Source organism: Sciurus vulgaris, assembly GCF_902686455.1.
Source record: "Sciurus vulgaris genome assembly, chromosome: 19".
In the NCBI taxonomy this organism is placed as follows: domain Eukaryota; kingdom Metazoa; phylum Chordata; class Mammalia; order Rodentia; family Sciuridae; genus Sciurus; species Sciurus vulgaris.
The window spans coordinates 23819819-23839033 of NC_136480.1; the positions used below are offsets into that span (position 1 = coordinate 23819819).

General features: G+C 55.9%; 1 protein-coding gene across 1 annotated transcript in view; it reads right to left on the reverse strand.

Moving 5' to 3' along the window:
• Positions 1-314: 314 nt before the first annotated feature.
• Positions 315-19215, reverse strand: part of TAFA1 (TAFA chemokine like family member 1) — a 480218-nt gene continuing 461317 nt past the window's right edge. The window contains exons 4-5 of the mRNA XM_079122448.1: positions 5956-6080; positions 315-855 (exon numbers count right to left, since the gene is read on the reverse strand). Of these exons, the coding sequence (XP_078978574.1) occupies positions 838-855; positions 5956-6080 (143 nt within the window). The 3' untranslated portion in view covers positions 315-837. The remainder of the gene's footprint in view (positions 856-5955; positions 6081-19215) is intronic.

Genomic DNA, 19215 nt, shown 5'->3' on the forward strand with positions numbered 1-19215 from the left:
GCGCAGCTGGGCACGAGCTCGGCGGGCGGCTCTGCAGCCAGGGCAGCGGCACCAGCCCGGCCTCTGTAGGTCCAGGGCTCATGACCAGGGCACCGCGTCCGACCACGACTGCCGGTCCCAGCAGGGCGCTAGAGCAGCTCCCTTGAGTCCTCGCGGTCCGGCCTGTGGAGAAGCCAGCGGTGCTACGGACATGTTCCCGACGAGGTTAGCGTGGTCGCCGTCTATCAGCTGAGTATAAGGTGTGGTTATGTAAGCCAAGCTCGCATGCTGAGGGCGCACCGGCGGAGGGCAGGGGGCAGGGCGCTGCGGGGCCCGGCCGTCCGGCGGGGACGGGGGCTCCAGCTCGGCGCGGCCTCGAGGGCTCGGAGTCCCGCAGTCCACCTGCCACCGCCTCCCAGGGTCACTGCTACGCTGAGTTCTCAAAAGGGCACGTCTTCCTCACCAGTGGAAAAAGAAACGACAAACCGAGGGAAATCGACAGACATCGGAAACTCAGGGGCACACTGGGCGTCTGACTCTGTGGTACTGCTCCTTTCTCCAGAGAATATATGATATTTCAAAATATTATATATATATACAGATACATATATTTCAAATGGTACAAAGTGACTGCCGATCCAAGCGGGAAGAGAGCAGGTTGTCCTTCAGGAACCCAAAGCACATCGCGGAGGCAGAGCCGAGTCCGCTCCCTGCAGGATGCTCCGCTGCGCACTGACGCTCTCTGGCCACCAAAGTGCACAAAAGAACTCCATTTGGCTTGTGAGTGCGTAAGATGTTTTAAATTCTCAAAATGTGTCTTCACTGCTTGATTTTCCTCCACTCTAGCAAAGGCTTCTGTTAGGTTCTCGGGTGAATCTGAAACCAAAGAAAGACAGACATTTCAGGGAGAGAGGTTCAGCGGGGGACAAGGAACGCGATCATGCAGGAAACGAGGACACCTCGGAGTCTAAGGTGGTCCCTCGGGTGATCTGCGGACAGACGTCTCGAGGTGGAGAGCGGTCGCTCCTGGGCTGAGCACGCAGGGCACAGGCCCCTGCACTTCCGTCCGTGCACTGAACTCGCTTCTTGCCACAGAGGAGGAGAGGACCCTTGCTTGGCCTCCCAGGACAGGCTTTGCGGGCGTGCAAGCTGTCCTGTGGCACAGGACCCGTCCTGAAGGGCCCTCGCTTGGCCTGATGTCCTGCTCCTGCTGTCCTGCACTCATCTTGGCTTCTGAGCAAGGGCCCTGCCTCTCACTTTGTACGGGAACTGCAAACCATGTCATCAGTCTGCACTGAGACGTGAGAACCTGAACGTGCCCCTCGGCCTGCGGGAAGGCCTCGCGGGTGGCCAAGGTCAGGTCACCGCTCATCAGACCAACTGTGGAGGAGCACGGGCACCCTTGAAAGGCTGGGATTGTCCCCTCAGGGGCCAGGTGAAGGACACAGAGCGGACTCCTGTCCCTGCTGATGCCACCTGATCCGCCCAGCATGGACCCCCAGCTCAAACGTGCAGAAGCACTGGAGCCCAGGAGCTGCGCTGGGCACGCGGGGCACTGGTGCCGACTCACGGCTGGAGCCCCATGCCGCGGGTCTAGGCTCATCGTCCTCAACCCTCCCACCTCAGACTCCGCGCTGGGTCCAGGAGTGGAAGTCCATTCACAGCTCTGGAGGCCAGGCAGGAGCAACAGGGGTCCCCGGAACAGAAGGGCGGCCAGGAACGGGACGCGTAGGTGTCCCCGCGTTCATTTTCTTAGCCTCTCCCTGTTGACAACGGATGCTTCCAGTGCCGGCTTCCAGACCCCTGCGCCCTTCATCGCCTTTGGTTTATCCAAAGGAGTGAGCATGTGATTTCCAAAGCTGAGCTAAGCCGCCTCCTTCATCTCTATCGCACCCCTGCCTGCGGGTCACCCCGGCACGTCCCTGAGGTGTCCGTGCACGGAGCTTAGAGAGCAGGTCTTAAGCAGGTTCACTGCCAGAGAGGAGCGGCTTCCCTGTGTCCGGGGATAACTGTGACACTGCGAATCGGTCATTCTCTGAATCGCTCAGTATTTTCCATGTCTTTTCACATCCATTCCTAAGTGTTCGAGCCTTCATCCTTCTCGATAACAACGGATATTATTTCTTAAGGACCTTTCTCTCTAAAGGTCTTTCATGTGACGTGGCCGGGAGGGGAGATGGCGAAGGCACCACTCTGGGTGGTCTTAGACCTGCTGGAAGAAGCTGACCTGTCAAAGCTGGGACTTTGCCGTTCAGCAGTACAAAACCCACTGAGGCCACTAGAATTGGCAGGGGTTTGCGAAATCACTCTCCACCCGGAGGAAGTCCCAGAGTGTGGACAGACCGTGTTGGACGGTCAGGCTCACGTGGGACAGGAGCGCAAGGCAGCACTGTGGGGGGCTTGCCAAGGCCCCTTTGGGGGCCGAAACTCGAGTTGCCACGGCACTCACTGTTGGCTTTCTCACCGGACTGAGGGACCTTGAGGAACCAGTCTGGCCCTCCAAGCTGGCACAGCAGAAGTGTCCTCTGACTGCCTCCCCTTTCACCCCTTCCTCTTCCTGTGCTCAGATAATGGATGCTGTTTTTGAGGGAAGCCTGTCTTTTTAATGCAAGCCACTGCCCTGCATGCCCAAGGCACAGGGGGCCTCCTGAGCGCAGGCCAGGCCTCCCCAGCTGTTTGCTACCTCTCCAGTGTGCCGTTTTAAAGAAAAGAAAGGCCAATAGGAATCCGAACCCTCAGGAAAGCATCTCTAGTGGGCGTTAAGCTGATCTTGCTGCTGAGTACCAGCAAGGCAGCCTGAGCAGGCCGGGGCTACCAGCTGGTGAGACACTTGGCCCCCGTGCCCTTCTGCCTGGGCCCGTGTGCTGCCGGCTCTGTCCTGCAGACGGCTTGGGAAACGTGGATGAACGCTGGCTCCTTGCTGTGCACGGCACTGAGGGCCTCCCTCTCTTCCCGGTCTTCTTCCAGAACCACTGGGGCAGCTTTGCCCCTTCCACCTCCACAGTCCCCTTGCCTCCTGGTGTTACACTGCCACCCAGATCCAAAGTCCCCTTGGTTTTCCCTTAGACGGTGACCTCTCACCCAGGCCAGTCTGCATTCCGGGAAACCTGACAGTTCAGATCAAACACTGAAGTTCACGCTCCCTGCTCCTTGAAGATTAACACCAGAGCAGTGGGCTGCAGATTAGTGCGGCCACTCTGGAAAGCAGTGTGGAGATGCCTCAGAACACTTGGAGCGGAACCACCATGTGGCCCAGCTGTCCCACTCCTCGGCCTAGTGGAGTCAAAGGACCTAAAATCAGCACACTACAGTGATGCAGCCAGACCAATGTTCACAGCAGCTCAACTCACAATAGTGAGCTATGGGACCAACCTAGGCACCCTTCCACAGATGAGTGGATAAAGAAAATGTGGTACATATGTACACAATGGAATATCACTCAGTCTTAAAGGAGAAGAAAATCATGGCATTTGCTGGTAAATGGATGGAGTTGGAGAATATCATGCTAAGTGAAATGCGGCAGTCCCTAAAAACTGAAGACCAAGGGCAAATGTTTCTCTGATGGGTGGATGCTGATCCACAGGGGGAGAATGAATGGGGGCCTTTGGATAGGGCAGAGGGAGGGAGGGTGGGAAGGGGCAGGGGCAGGAAGGACGGTGGAGTGAGGTAGACATTGTGACCCCAGGAACTTGTATCACTGCACGAAGGGTGTGACTGCATCAGGTGCGACCAGGGAAATGAGAAGCTGTGCTCCAGCCAAGTGCAGTGAGTGGAAGTGCATTCCGCTGTCAGGTACGACTAATCAGACCAAACAAATAAGGGTAAGTAAAGTTGGATCACACGCGGGGCGTCCTTGGTTCCTCCACACTTCAAAGACTTCTGAGAATCTTGCCTTCCCATGATTATTGTGGAGGTAACCCACCACGTAGGAAGGCTTTGGAAGTCTTTTACTATATAGGGAAAGAGAATGGATTCCAGGCAGCTTGCGGGCAATCACTTCTACACGGAGGGACTTTTAAAAACACCAGCATGCAAGGAAACTCAGCTGCCGTTTGAATGATCTGGGTGTGTTTCTCCGGGTTGTTTTTCCTGTTTTTTTTCTCTATAAGCTTGTTTTCTGCCTCGACCTTACACATAACAGCAAAAGAGGTGGTTTTCCCTTCCATGGAGCAGAATAATAAAAACACCTATGAGTTAAACTATTTTAAGGGGAAATTGTTAGAGCACATGCTTGAAATGTGCAGGAGGCACCTGCGTGTTCTGGTGGGAAGAAGCACAGTGTACAGAAAGGTCAACGTGAATCTACTTTCCTTGCCCGTGCGGACTAGCACTGACCTGTGCATGTGTAGAATTCATGGCTTCTGCATCGATATCAGGCTTACTTGGTGCCTTAGCGTTTAGAACTACCTACTTGGTCTTGGGTTTCTTGGGAAGGTCAGTGGAGAAAAGGCCGGCAGCACTGGAGTCCCTCCGGACAGAAGCCACCTCTGTTCCAGGGTCCTCTTTTCCCTCTCTAGAGATGGACTGGAGGACTCCCAGCCAGACCACAGGCAGCTCAAATGGCTGCCCAGAGGCCGTTTATGACTCTGTTTGAAATGGGTGAGCACATGTGAGCAGGTGCCTCCTCTCCTTTCAAACCCACAGGACCCGACCGAGTTCCCGGCACAAGGCGCCACTAGGGTGGTAGGAGTGGGTGTGGCTTCCTTCATGCTGGGATCAGACTCTGCACAGCACCCCTGAGATGCTGGAGAATGTCCAGGGTGCACTTGTGATGTGCCCGATGGTTTCAAAATAGACTCTACAGAGTCCAAACGAAAAGAAAGTCACGGACCTCCCAGGAGAGACTCTGGAGTGGTTTCTGAGGGGCTGGCACCAGCCCACCGAGTTCTGAACCCTCTGCAGGTGATCCAGCAAAATGAAACCTGCCAACCTCGCTGAGCCCCACAGGCGCAGGCAAGCACCTCAACAAGAAAGGGGCTCGGAAATCCCTGCCAGCCACCGGCCAGGGAGAGGTGGCCACGTGCAGGCCAGTGTGGCCAGTGCGGGCAATTCAATTCCACGCGCCGTCTCCGCTGTTTCATGTGTAGGAAGGGCTTTTCCAAAGCTTTGCCTGACGTTATTTTTGTATTCTGCATCACAAAGCTGCCTGAACCAGTTTGATTTATTGAACAGATGATACCAAGAAGGTTGATGGAGATTCATGATACAGGGGTTGGAATCGGAGACGCGCTTTTAAATTTCAGTCAGCTTTTTGGCAAACTGAAAGTTCAACGTACTGTGATTTAAAACTGGTGGAGCCTGCTTTCAAAAATGCCCCTACAAATTAAGATACGCCGCACACCCTTGATATTCAGGGTACGGGTGCGACGCCCTCCCGGCTGTTAGGGAGTTGCGTGCTTTGGCTTTAGCGGAGGGAGAGTCACGGTGTGAGTGTCCCGGGCTCCTCCCACCCCCACCTGCCTCGGCTTCCAGATGGTCAGTCACTAGGGGTCAATGCTGGCCTAACGGGCCTCTCCACTACCGCCCACCAGTTCTTATTGGTGGAACAGCCCTGCCCCACGTGGCTGTGTTTTGAAATAGCTCCTGATTTAACCAGAAAATTCAAGGAAAATCATTCGCTTCGTAAAAGCCTTTTTAACTTTTCTGAAAGATCATCAAAGAATCGCTTCAAGGCACCTTTAAGAAATGAGTGCCCGTGGATGAGACCTGGGCAGCAGAGCGCCTGGCTCGGGAGGGACGCTCCTCTGACCGTCGTCCTGAGCACCGTGGGTGCTGAGGATCATCCAGGGGCCGCCTCTCTGCTCCTCTACCCCCAGCTGGGGCCCCCGCGACAGGAGCACCCCGGCTCCTGCGGCCCCGCCAGGGGAGTGTTTCCGGAAGGGAAGCCCTTCTTTCACTCTGTCCTCTGGGCGCTGCGTGCACAGCGCCAGGGCAGAGGGCAGCGTGGAGGATGGGACGCCCGCGGTGTGCACTCACCCGCGTGGTCTTGATCTTGTTCCCCGTGGCGCACATCCACCCGGAATTGTCCGGCAGCGTCTTGCACTCCTCTCCCTCCAGGCAGGGCTCCATCTCGCACCACCACTTCCCGATCACTATGGAGGCTGCGGAAGAACAGGGAACAAGCGTTGGCAGCCCACCCGAGCGGCTGGGCGCAGGCGCCACCTCTCTCCGTGGGCCTTGCTGCTCTTGGAAGCACACGGTCCGCCTTCGTCTCCCTGGACGGCTAAGAGAGCTTATTTGGGAAAATTAGATTTCCATGTGTCAGTCTCATAATGCAAATACGATTTCCTTGTCTGGTTTCAACACATGGTGTCTTGTCCCACGTCCCGCTGCGGGCGAACGCCCTGGAGTGGGGAGACTTACCTCTGGGATATCAAGGGACGTGTGTCGTGAGTGTGTGAAGACTGGGGACCTGGGGCCGCTTCCTTCAGTGAGGGAGCTGAAGGAGCATGTGCTCCTAGGAATGACCACAGTGTCCACCAGCATCAGGTTCATCCCGCAGCCTTGGAGATTCCCCAAGGTCCAGCAAAAGGATACATGAACTAAGAGGACAAAAGCAAAGTTGGAAAGTAAAAATCAAGTGTAAGAGCTGGGTCTGGGGGAGGCTGGGGCAGGAGGATCACAAGTTCAAGGCCAGCCTCAGCAACTGAGACTCTTTCTCAAAATTTAAATCATGAATAGGACTGTGATGTAGCTCAGCGATGAAGCACCAGTGGGTTCACTCGCCAGTCCAAAACAGAAACAGAAACAAGACAGACAACTCAAGAGTGATCGTAAGTCAAAATACTCTAGAGTCAAAAGCGTGGTTGATGGGGTCGTGGACACAGCAGATTGATGCGGCATCGGTGGGTCCCTGAGAGGCTGAACCCCTGATGAAATGGCTCGCTCTTCAGGGTGACATCAAGACCACATCAGGAAGCTGGCAGTGAACTTGGTGTGTTTATGTGCATGCCCGTCTTCTGATAATGAGATTCTTCAACACCAGTGATCGGAGTCACACCTTAGAAATCGAGACTCTCATCTTCCGTGATTCACTGAGAGAAAACCATCTCTGCACGAGCAGGGGTCGTCTCTGCAGCCCCTCAGGGTGGCGACTCTGCCAAACCCGCAGGCTCCCTTAGCAACCCCAGCGGGGCCGCCGCTGGTGTCCCCTGCCTCCCCTGCTGTGGCGCTCACTCGGGTCCTGAGGCTCAACCCCTGCCTCCTCCAAAGATGCGTGTCTGCCCTGATGCTGACGTCAGTCACAAAGAAGCCACAGGACATGTGTTAGGTCCCAGAGGATCTGTATGGATGGGAAAGGGGTCCGTGCTGCAGGGAAGGCCGCCTGCATCCGCAGGGACTGGACGCTGACCCAGAGCAGGGCGGCGGCGACGTCCTCTGCATCAGGCTTCCCCACGCCAGTCTCCCGACCCTTGGAACTCAGTGACCAGCAAAGGCTCTGCCCTGGACCACGTGCTGTGCAGGACTGCAGGGCCTGCCGCGTCGGCTACAGCTAAGCCATCGGTTTAGGGATTTCGAGGGCGACTGCGGGATTTGAAGTCTGCTCCACACAGACCAAGGTCGGCGGTCAGGACCCAGGCCAGACACGCCCTCCTCGAGGAAGAGGCCGGTCCTGCGTGCTTCCTTGCCCCTTTTGTTTTTTTAGTCTACTAGCAGGCTCCGTGTCTGGGCGTGGAGCAGGGGACGGAGGTCGCCGGGGAAGGACTTGGCTGAACGCGCGGCCAGGTCAGACAGGAGAGGCCCGCGTCCTGGGAGCAGCACCAGCAAGGCCTGTGGAGCTTCCAGGAGGCGGAGACGACACTCGGCCCCGGCAGAGGTTCTGGAAAACCTGTCAGCCCCAGCTCGCTTCGGCCGGTGCTCAGTGGAGTCCGCCTCCTGGCCCCTCTCGCCCTCCTGACAGTCCACTGCTGCTGCGGGGCCAGCGGGAGCAGTGGAAGCCTCTGCTGGGCTCGAGGGGAGGCAGGCGTCATGCAGGGTCTCACTCTGCTCTTTCCTCCTTTCCCAGGGAGGCGGCCCACAGGGGCACCTGCTGCGCCCCTCGCGTGTCCTCCTGAGGGCTCTGTCCCTGGGCGCCGCTCTCTCCTCTTGGGGCTGACCTACTTTGTCGCAAGCTCAGGGCCGTTTCCTGTTCTCCTAGGCATTAAAGTCCCCAAGTGAAAATGCAGACGGCAGAGGACGCGCACCTCCAAACCCGCCCCCTGGCCACGTGTGGGGAGGACGGCTGAGTGCAGACCCCGTCCTGCTCACGGCGTCCGAGAGTCACATCACAGCGGCCTCAAGCGGGCTGCTGACGCGGCACGACTCGGGTGTCGGAAGCTCCTGCATTCCTCCACTGAGCCGCCCGGAACATGCTAGTCCTTCAGCTGGGTTTCCGACTTCTTACTCCATATCCCTTCACGTCCTAGGTCAAGGTGGTCTCCAACCCCGATTTTCTGATCAACATGCATTTACTGCAATGCTTTTTATTTTTTTTATTTACTTATTCATTTTGGTACCAGGGATTGAACTCAGCCACTGAGCCCCATCCCCAACCCTATTTTGTATTTTATTTAGAGACAGGGTCTCACTGAATGGCTTAGGGCCTCGATAAGTTGCTGAGGCTGGCTTTGAACACTCGATCCTCCTGCCTCGGCCTCCTGAGTTGCTGGGATGACAGGCGTGTGCCCCACCGAGGAGCCCGGCACTGCAATACTTTATAAAAGAGAATTTCAAAGGTGCCCCCCTCTTCTCCCAAACTGGAGGCTACCTAAAATCTTCAGATTTTTGGAAGAGGAATGATCTGTCAGACTTAATAAAACGAGCCAGTGCATCAATGCTATTTAAACTGTTTTCATAATTTTTTCTTACGGAGATACTCATAAGAATAAAAACGTAAATGATTCTTAAATATCTCCAATCACAACAGCCGACGCAGTAAGGAAGTGACAACTGGCACTGACCGCCGCTGGCATGTCCCAGCAGCAGGTACCCGGGCTCCTCACCCGTCCCTACGAGGTGCTGGCTGCTAAGCACTCGCGGGCAGGTGCGGGAACTGACCCACAGGAGGGGACCTCCCTAAGCTCCCCAGGCGTAAGCACAGGAACCACACTGGAATCCAGGCCCACCCACGGAACCCGCGCTGTCCCTCGTCCAGCTTCCTGCCCAGTGTTCAGAGAGCGAGCCCGAAGGCGTGACTGACCGCCGAGCGAATGCATTCTCTCTGCCATGAGTGTCGAAAGTAAGTTTCACGCCACACATAAGCACCTGCGTAAAACAAAAACGTTTATTTTCTTGTGAAATTAACCTTAAAAATATTGGGGCAAGAGTGAGTTTAGCACGCTTGCTCTTCCCTGGGCTGAGCTGTGCGTCGCTTAGCTCCATTCGTTGTGGAACGTTAACAGGAGTCACCACAGTGAAGCTTTGGAAGCTGGGAGAAACCTGAGGTAGACCCACAGCTGCTGCAGGGGCTTCGCGCGCCTGGAAGAACGGCTGCCCTTGTCTGCAGCCTCTGTGAGGAGGACCGGCACGGTCCCCGACCTGGGTTCTGGGATTTGCTCTCAGCGTGCCAAGCGCGTGCAATGGCCGATCTTGCAAGAACTTCGCCAAAGGGAGGCTGTAAGAGGAGAGCTGTGCGGCTCTGAGGCTCAGCAGGCCCCTTCTTCCTCGTAACTGCTGTCCGTCGCCCACGAGCATTCTCCGTGGTGATACAGCAGGATGCCAATCAGCATGGGCACCAGCCCCAGGCCAGGCATCAGAGCCGCCGGCCCTTCTGCCCTTCCAAAGGTGGGCAGGGGAACCCGCGGAGCCAGTGATAGTGGAAGCCCAGCAGGGCACGGTCCCGCCCGCCAAGCTCGCAGGCCAGCCCAGGCTTCTCCGTGGCGTGAAGGACGTGAGTCAGCGCACACGAGCAAAGCGTGTTCGCTCCAGGGAGCCGAGGAGCAGGCTCTGGGGAGAGGGGAGCAGAGCCTCAGCAAGAGGAAGCCGGTCCCCGCAGCAAGGCGCTTGGGCTTGATGCTTTGAGGGAACGCGGCCCCCGAGATTCTGTGCGAAAGGAAGACGTGATGGAAGGGTGCTGGAGCAGAGGGCAGAAGGAAGGAGCGAGTGGCGGGCTGGCCGTCCAGGCCACTGCCTTCCGAGGAGGAGGCGCGGGGCCTCCACGCGGGTCCTGCCTGGGCCTGGCGGGACGAGGAGAAGACCACTCACTCACACCAGAGGAAACGCTGCGCGCAGCCCTCGGCCATGCCGCCTCCACCCGTGCCCCTGTGCCGCGCGGGCGCTCCTGGCAGCAGGCACCACCCTGCCCTTCTGTGAGGGGCGTGGACGGCCCAGAGAGGTGGTCTATGGAGGAAGGACGAAGAGGGCAACAGGAGCAGGAAGGGAAGGACGGTGCCCTCGAGGCCCGGGGGGGCAGCCCACGGTCCGCAGGGCACGTCCCTCTCCTGGAGAAGAGGCAGCTCTTCACACGCTGGGCAGCGAGGGCCGCTCTTCAACGCCTCGCCCACTCCGGGCTCGCTGCTGAGCGTGGGGTGCTCGGTACGTGCCCAGCATGGCCGCGTCCACATCCCCGGAGCTGGGCACGTCAGCCAGGGCAAGGTGCGGCCTCAGGCGAGGCTCCCTCTCACGCAACTCCGAGCAGCAGCCAAACTCCATCCGAGGGGCAGGACGGCTCTCTCCGGCCTCCTCTCTGCACAGGGTGCTGGAATCGCTGTCGCGGTGCTTTCTCTTCCGAGACCCTGCAGTGACTTCCTGCGTGTGGTCCTTATCAAGGCAAGGAGAAGACCCAGGGCCCTGAACATGCTCCCGCGAGCTGAAACCTTCCCACCAGCACCCGTTTATGATCTGTCCAGCCCCGCAGGCCTGCGCGAGGACAGGAGGCCCCGGAGCTGCTGTGCAGCTGCTGGAGGCTCTGGCCTCGACTGAGTCCCGTCACTTCCAGGGAGGATGGCTTGGGAAAGTTGCTTAGCTCCGGACTGGGCTCCTCAATTACACATGAAGTTATAAAAATGTCAGTGGTCATTGTGGATTTTAGATGAAATAAGGATGCAGCACGATGCCTACTGAACGTCGCACTCAGCACACAGCCCTCCCTACTATTATTTATCTGGGTGCCCACTATCTGGTCAGGTGTGCACCTACCTCGTTACCTTCCTGCAGAGTTAACGCCTATGCGGTGCAAGTTTATGCTCATTCTGGGATATTAAGTTTTTTACAGATCAGATGTATTTTCTTCTAGGTTTTATGACATATTCCACAGATACACATAGGATTAATACTCATGCTGGGATTGACTAGCCTGGCTTTTACTCTACAATTTGGTTCTAGGGCTTTTCAAGCAGAGGCAGTTTTACCTAAATAAGGGGGTGGGTGATGGTGGGGGTTGTGCAACAGGCAGGATTTAAAATCACAGGTGAGTGGTACTTTCCTCAAAGGCTTTTGGAGACAAGCATTGTATTTTATGCATTCAAAAGCTATTGGTTAACTGCTGTGCTGGACATAAAATAAAGAGACGCAGTTCCCGCTGTAAGTGACCTGAGTCTCCAGCAGGAGCTGCACTGGATGTAAAGATCAGACACACAGTGATGGCAGCGGCGTCTGGAAAGACTCAGGTGGTCTCAGGGCATCAGTGGGTGGATCTGAGCTGGATGAAAAGCAGGGAAGGCAGGGGAGCAGAGCTCCTTATTGATGAGACAACATCACCATGGGGTCACTAAAATGACTGCCTATTAAGCTAAGTAAGTACGTTCAGCCAGCTTCACACCCACGTCGAGAGGAGTCGAGAAAGACGTTTCCTACTTGGACTGTTTCAAGCCGTCTGCTCAGACACAGGTACTTTGACCACAGCCATCTGCACCGGGACGGGGAATTCCCAGGAAGCTTGCTCAGCATGGGGATCTCTCCTGGTTCCTCTCGGGCTGGACACGGGCTGGAGTCTGGGCTCACTTCACGTCGCGCCTCCTGCAGACTCCATCCTGGAGTCTGCCCCCGAAGCCCAGTGCTGGGTGCTGGTCTTGCTTTGACTGAAGGGAAGGCTTTATTCTAGAATTAACTGCAGCAGATGTGTTTCTGCATTTGTGGCACCTGATATAATAAGTGGTTAGGAGGAATTGCACTTTTTAAATAGATGCACTGCCTATCCCTGTATCTTCAAGTTCAACCTTCGACATTCGCAGGACTGAAGAGCAGCCCTGAAGTGCATGCTGGATAGACACTTCAGATTTATAGAGGTGCAAATATTTCTGGTGTTCTTCCTTTCACCAACCATAGAAGACTTTAAAATCCTCCTCCCCCATTCTAAAAGTAACGTATATTATTTTCTAACACTCAGGACACGCAGGTAAATATCAAAGGGAGAAAGACATCGCCCAGGATCCCACTTGGTAGAGGCATGTTGGTACGTCTGAGAGTGTTTTCCTGGAACTTTAGAAATGGCTCTCTGGAGGAATATATTGGCATATAAACACTTGCCCAATTTTAAAAAGTACCTTGTGAGAGTATTATTAGATTCATAATATAGTTTTTTCTAGTGTTCCTACAGATTTACTATAATCAAATAATGTCAGTTAAGTACCCTTTCCTATTTTCGTATGTAATCTCTTTCATAGTTATTGATATATTAAATATCACTTTTGGTTTATTCCACTTTGCAACTGATCCCAAATATTAAATTATGCCCAGAAAATTCCTGGCATCAAGTTTGTTTGCAAAACTAGTGCTCACAGTCTTAGCGGTAATGGGAAAGTGGTGTGCTGATTGTAAGGTCTTTCATTTTAATCTCACTCCCGCTAGAGAAGATTGATATAAATAAAATTTAAATAGAAAACACATTTCAGATGCCAGCAGTGGAAAAGACTTTGTCAGCCTAATGAAAAGGTATCAATTTTCTCTACTTTATTCAATAAATTGTGAGTCATTTTCTAAATGGATTAGATTAAAGGAAAGTTCAAACTCCCGGGGAGAAGCCCTTGGGGCTGATGGAGATTTCAGACAGGGGAGAGAGAAGAGGGCGCTCAAAACCTCGCAGGACATTCGGATCTATAAAAACTGATGTGAGCCTGGGTGGAAGTGTCCCCAGCCCTCAGCTCACCTGGGGCCGAGCGAGACATGCTGTTTTCTCATTTGATTAGGATGTCACCGAGGCTGGAGGAGACGGCTCAGAGACCGGGCTCCGCAGGATGAGGGGTACAGGGGGTCCTGGCTCCTGGTGCAGGTGCACCTGCCTTGCGACACCCGTGAGCCTGAGCGCAGATGTTCGATGACTCGAGAGGACAAGGTGATGTAAGGCCGACTGAGTGCTCATGCTGGCTCGGGGGAGACTGGGCCTTCAGCTCTGTTGTGATTAATTGGATTTCAGAGAACACAGCTTGACTTTCATGTGAAGATTCAATGTGCAGCCCACGATCACAGAGCCCTCAGCTCTAATTCGATTTGTGTGTGTTTGAAATGGTGGAATGATTTCTTGCTTGGTTATTTTTGTAACTTGGCAAGAACCGCATCATGCATTTCTGGAAAGTCTGCCTTTGCCCACCGAGCCCTGGAGAACTGGAGAACGACGGTCACTGGCTTCTTTCCCCCTGTGCACTGCCGGTCAGCCAGCATGGCTATGCGTTTTGATTCTTTTGTTTCACTTTTGATTAACAGGTATCGGTCGTACTGTAAGTGGGGTGCAGCCTGACGCGTCACATGGGCACACACTGTGCCCCGACCACAGCCAGCATGGTCGTTCCGCAGAGTTCCCTGGACGGCTTAGAGGCACTCGGCTCTGATGATCAGAGAACGCTTGCAGGTCCTCCGCTCTGTGCGTGGCTACTCACACAGGCAGCTGAGCTACGAGAACACAGATTTTCACCCGTGAGCCTCAGAGGAGATGAGGAAGTAAGCAATCATAGAAGGTCCGTATTTTTAAATACTTAACTTCAATAATACTCTAAATAACCAGCAAAAAGTAATTTAGAAACCACCAACGGGGGAAACAAAGCTTACAATATCAGCACTTTCAAATTACTTTGTTCTTGCCAATGACGGAATCCAGAAAGCTAGACATGGAGACCGGGAATGAAATGTGAAATGTCCTCCAGCCTCCCGGCCCCTCCTCCAGCAGAACCCAGGTCTAAGTCAGGCCCGAGGCCAGAGCTTCCCTAGGTCGGCAGCCTCACCTGGAGACCCAGAGCGCACTTCCCCGTGTGGCGGGTGCGGGTCCCTGGGAGGTGAGAGGGCAGTTTGAAGCTCCCTCACTTGGCTAGCAAGAGTGGTCTTGTCGTGCTGGTTGATTTTACTTTGTGTTACCCGTCAGGTGACACCAGTTTTCCTTCCTCTGCTTGCGTTCTTCCTTTCCTCCTGTGCCCACCCCTTCGCAGTGGCTGACTTTCCATTTGCTTAAGAAGTGGTCCCTTTCCCCAGCACGTCTAGAGAGATTAGCAGATGGCACACAGCAAGGGGCTTGGACGGAGTCTATGCTCGGGACTTGTGGCTCTGTGGACACCATGCCCACCACCAGCCCCCCATGGCCGGGGGCGGTGAGGAGCAAAACCAGGGTCTCTGCTTAGATCCTCCTGAACTCTTCGTCTGCCGACATCAGACAGGAGACAGGCGTCTGGACTCCAGCTCCAACTGAGCCAGGCCGGGCAGGGGAACCTCCCAGCCCCACACAGAGCTGTGCACAGCCACGCGGTTTTGTTGGGTAAGCCCTCCAGCACAAGATGTGCCACACATCAAAAGTTACCGGTCAAGTGGTGAGGTGATGTCCTTTCAAGGTGAGCACGCATACAGAGATTTACAGAAAAGCATCGAGCAAGCCGCCGCGAAGCGTGTGCCCTGCCGTGCGGAGCGTGGCGATGGCATCAGAGCGACAGCCGGGAGAATCGACGTGGAAACGTTGGGTCTGCTTCACCCAGATCCATAGGAAGCAGCCCCTCCCCCTGTGGGTTCTTTGCTTGCGTTTAGAAGGGATCGGGGGTTGTACTGGGGTAAGGAGTCTATTATGGGCTGGATGCCAGGTGTCCCCTGAGCTCACAGGTGAGCCAATGCAGGGAGGTCCAGAGGAGAAAGGACTGGGTGGTGAGTCCTAACCCAGTCAGTGCACTGATCCCCGATGGGGTGAACTGAGTGGTGGGCGTGGCTGGAGGAGGTGGGCCAGGGGCGTGGCTGTGGGTATATATTTGTATCTGGAGAGTGGAGTCTCTCTTTCTCTGCTTCCTGATGATGTGAGCTGCTTCCCTCTGCCACGCTCTCCCGCCATGATGTCCAGCCTCACCTGGAGCCCCGAGGAATGGAGCCGGCCTTCTGTAGACTGAGACCTCTGAAACCGTGAGCCCTCAAATAAACCCTTCCTCCTCTACGACTGTGCTGGTCAGATCATCTAGTCACAGCAGCGAAATAGGCGATTAAAACAGAGTCTATGCAAAGAGAACCCATGTGCTTGCTAAGGGAAAGACAAAACCGAACACTGGAATCGTCACAGACGGGAACCATCACAGACGGGAGCAGAGCCACCCTGGCAGGATGAACCAAGGCAGGGCCCCGGCCCTCAGTGAAGGTGGTCTGGCGTTCGGTTCTGGGCATGCCTTATTCCCGCCCATGCAGACACCCTGCCCACAAGGCCTGCCTCTGCCGGAGCCAGCCTCGGCTCAGCGAGGGGGCAGGCCTCCTCTGGTGCGTCCTGATTGCTGGTTGCCCGTCCCCTGCTTGAGGAAGGAGCTCCAGCTTTCCCGCCACTGACCCTAAGGAATCCTGAAAGCGGTTTGACTCACAGGCCGACCTGTAGCTTGTGCACGGAAGCTGACCTGCGGGCTCTGTTGCATTTCCTGCTCGGCGACATTTAATATCTGGAGTGCCAATACTTACAAATAAGGAGGTTTTATATGGAAATCCAGATGTCAGGTTCGGACTCGACAGAAAGCCGAGCCACCCTGGGGCAGAGCTCTCCTGGGCAAGGGGCTCCCACGGTGCTGTCCGCCACAGTCCCCGCCCCTCCCTGACGCCCCACAGGCGGTCATGCCCTGTCCCCAGGTGTGTTCTAGGTGCCTGGGTCTGGCTTGGTGCGGCCCCTGCAGCACATGCCACCTGCCTGGCATCCTGGAGCCTCACGCCCCTGACCCAGCGAATCCGGATGCCGCCTGCTGCCTACCCTTTCTCATTCCTGGGCACCTCTGCCTGGGCGGCTCCCACCACTTGGACCGTGTGACGGCCACTTCCCTCCTGCTGGAGACCTGGACTTCCCACAGCCTCAGCCCACCTGCCAGCTCTCACTGGCCCCACCCAATCTAATAAGTCAGGTGGGAGGACACTGAAGACATCACACAAAGTCCACCGGTCGCAGAGTCCACAGATGAATTCCCGAGGTTTTCTAGAAATCTAGAAATCACGGAAAGATTTTTTGATACTCTAAGTTGATGAGTTCAAGAATAGAAAGCCCAGATTCACTTCTGTCCCCAGCTGAGCAGATTTCACGGTGCCCACGACGTCTGTAGTTTCTTTCTCCTGTTCCTTACGAGTCCTGCTGGCGTCTGTCCTTGCTCAGCCCCCGCTGACCTCCTGAGAAGTAACTAACAGCCTGCTAAGCCTGGGACCCCACCTGACCACACGTCGGGCTTCCTTTACGTCTCCCTTCTGCTACCCGCACCGTTCCTCTGAGCTGTACCCTCCGTGAGGCTGGTGCTCTTCCGATGGGGTGCTCGAGTACCAGGAGGGTGCCCGACACAGACTGAGCCCAGAACCACCAGGTGGTTGCGGAGTAGCTGCCCTACCTGTCTTCCATCCTGCTTCCCCTCCAGAAGCTGGACATGAAAGTGCCTTCCTCAGAGCTGAGGCTGGACACACGGTCGAGTTCCGGCCACCAGATCTGGGGAGGGTGCTCTGGGAACGGTTTTGACTTCCTGATAACTGGGCGGTCACTGGTAGCCTGGTCCTCGGCTCCTGCTTCCGATGTCAAGTGCGCCTATTGAGTGTGTGCGGCAGCCGTGACACTGGAGCCCACCATAAAGGAAAGGTTGATGTCGACAGCCCGTGGCCATCGTCAGTGCCTCTGGACTTCTGGGTACCTCGGTGGCCACTGCTCGGGCTACTGCAGCCTGGCATCCTATTATTTGTTGCTTAAGAGAATCCCGTCGACACTGGAGCACTCAATAAACATTTGTGGGCCTGCTGCGCGACCGAATGAATCCAGGCGCTCAGCGGCACCAAGGCCAAATCACTGCCATTTTCTACCCAGTTGGCACTGAAAATTCACAACGCCTGAAGAAGGACCTTCACATTAAAATTCAGACATCTGGCTGACTGATTGCGACCCAGCGTGGCTGTCTGTCCTCATTATGTGCCTGTCTCCACTTGGCATGAGCAAGCGCGCTGCCCTTCAGGACGTGCCAGGTGCCGCGGGTTCAGAGCTGGCACAGCTGTATGCAAAGCTGGCGTTTCCCGGAACGCCTGAGTGTCCGAGGTGGTGCTGGGCCTTCTTAATTACAACCCAGATCTGCTCACAGAGGAGTAATGCTAACTGTCATGGTCTCGAGATGCGGAATTTGATGTTGCGAAGCCATTAAGAGTCGTTCGGATGTCTCCGGTAGGATTCTGGCAGGAGACAGAGCGTGCAGAAGTCGCTCTCCGGTGAAGTGTTTCCTGAGGTCTGCTGTCGCTTGGGAGAGGACTGCACGTCACCCACCAGAGGGAAGCGGGGTAGCAGCTCAAGGGCAGGCTGCTGATGGGCCCTGCTGATTGTCTACAGCCATCTCTGACCGGCCAGCGGCCGGCTGCCGTCCACCACCTGCAGCGCCACGAGGAGTCTGAGGAGCCCTGTGCGCTGGCGTGGCTTGGAGAGAAGACAGGTCTTGGGAAACTTCCTTTTCCCTTTCCAGAAGCTCTGGGCTTTCAAGCTGGCTCTGGCCCAAGTGTCAAGCTCCGAAGCTGTCTTCATTTCCTGAGATGACGACTCTTCTCCAGTAGACAGGACAGGCCAGCTGTCCATACCACAGGATTCTGTTGGGTCTCGAGGTCCTCTCTCCACAGGAAGGAATACACCAAAAATGTGTCCTTCTGCGTTGGATCTTATTCACGACGCGCTCGGTTCAGAAAGGAAGGCCATATCATTACGTGAGTCCATCTTCCAGCCTGAATGTTCGCATCCCCGCTCCAAAATTCCTAGGCTGATCCCGACCTGCAATTTGGGACCTGGGAGTGGCCTCTGGGAACTTCTCTGTCATGGGAGCAGAGTCCCCATGAGTGGCTCTAGGGCCCTTATAAAGGGGACCCCAGAGCTTTCCCTGGGGCGAGGACAGTAAGAAGCCCTGCCGTGCTGCCTGGTCTCTGGTCGGCCCCAGCCTTCAGAGCTGTGAGGAGTAGATTTCTGTTGTTTGAAAGCCACGGCTTCACTTTCCCACAGCTGCCCAGAGGACTGGAGGCAGCCACCGCCCATAAGTGGACGCATCTGAACTGCATCCGAGCAGGTGCAGGACTGATCCAGGCCCGATCCACAGCCGGGGTGGGCGCGCAGTCCGTTCAGAAGCTGAGACAGAGCCAGGAGCGGCAGGGCTGGCAAGCAGCACGTGCCATTCCCTAGTCCTGGAGGCCGGGAGTCGGGGGTGGAGGCTCTGCAGCGGCCTCCGCCGTGGCGCCTTCCTGGCTCCTCAGCCATGTCTCCCATGGAGGAGGGAGACAAGGTGGCCCCTTGGGGCCTCACCTGTGATGGCGCCCCTGCCTCCCATATCCTCAGGCTGGTGGGATTTCCGCAGATGAGCAGCAGATTCAGGCAGCCCTGCCTCCGCTGCGGATCAGGAGGCTCGACGCTGGGCGCACACACACCCCTGCGTCGGCTCGCCGTACCTGGGAGCGGGAGAAGTACCGGAATCTAAAATGAAATTCAGTCCCATGGCGCACGTTAACTGCTAAAGTGGCCCCACGTAAAGACCCAAAGACTTTGCGGACTGACGAAGATCGACCTGGCAGTTTTGTGCTCGTGTGTCATTTTGGCCCATCCAGCAATGATCCGCTCGCTTCTCCCCGCAGGGCAGCTGGTTGACCTCTGGGGACACGTCCCTCTGGCCCTGTGACCGGGCCCAGCCTCTCTGCGTGGTGCGTTGCCTTGGCTCACTGAGGGGCTCACGGTGCGTGAGCCCAGGCAGGTCAGTCTGGGGCTGGCTGTTCTGGGAGCTCTCTCGTACCCCCGCGCTGGTGAGCTGTGACCTGAGCATCCAGGGTCCTGTTCCGAGGGTCCTGCTTGGGAGTCAAGGCAAACACCAGGAGGCACAGCCAAGCAGAGGCCTCTCAAGA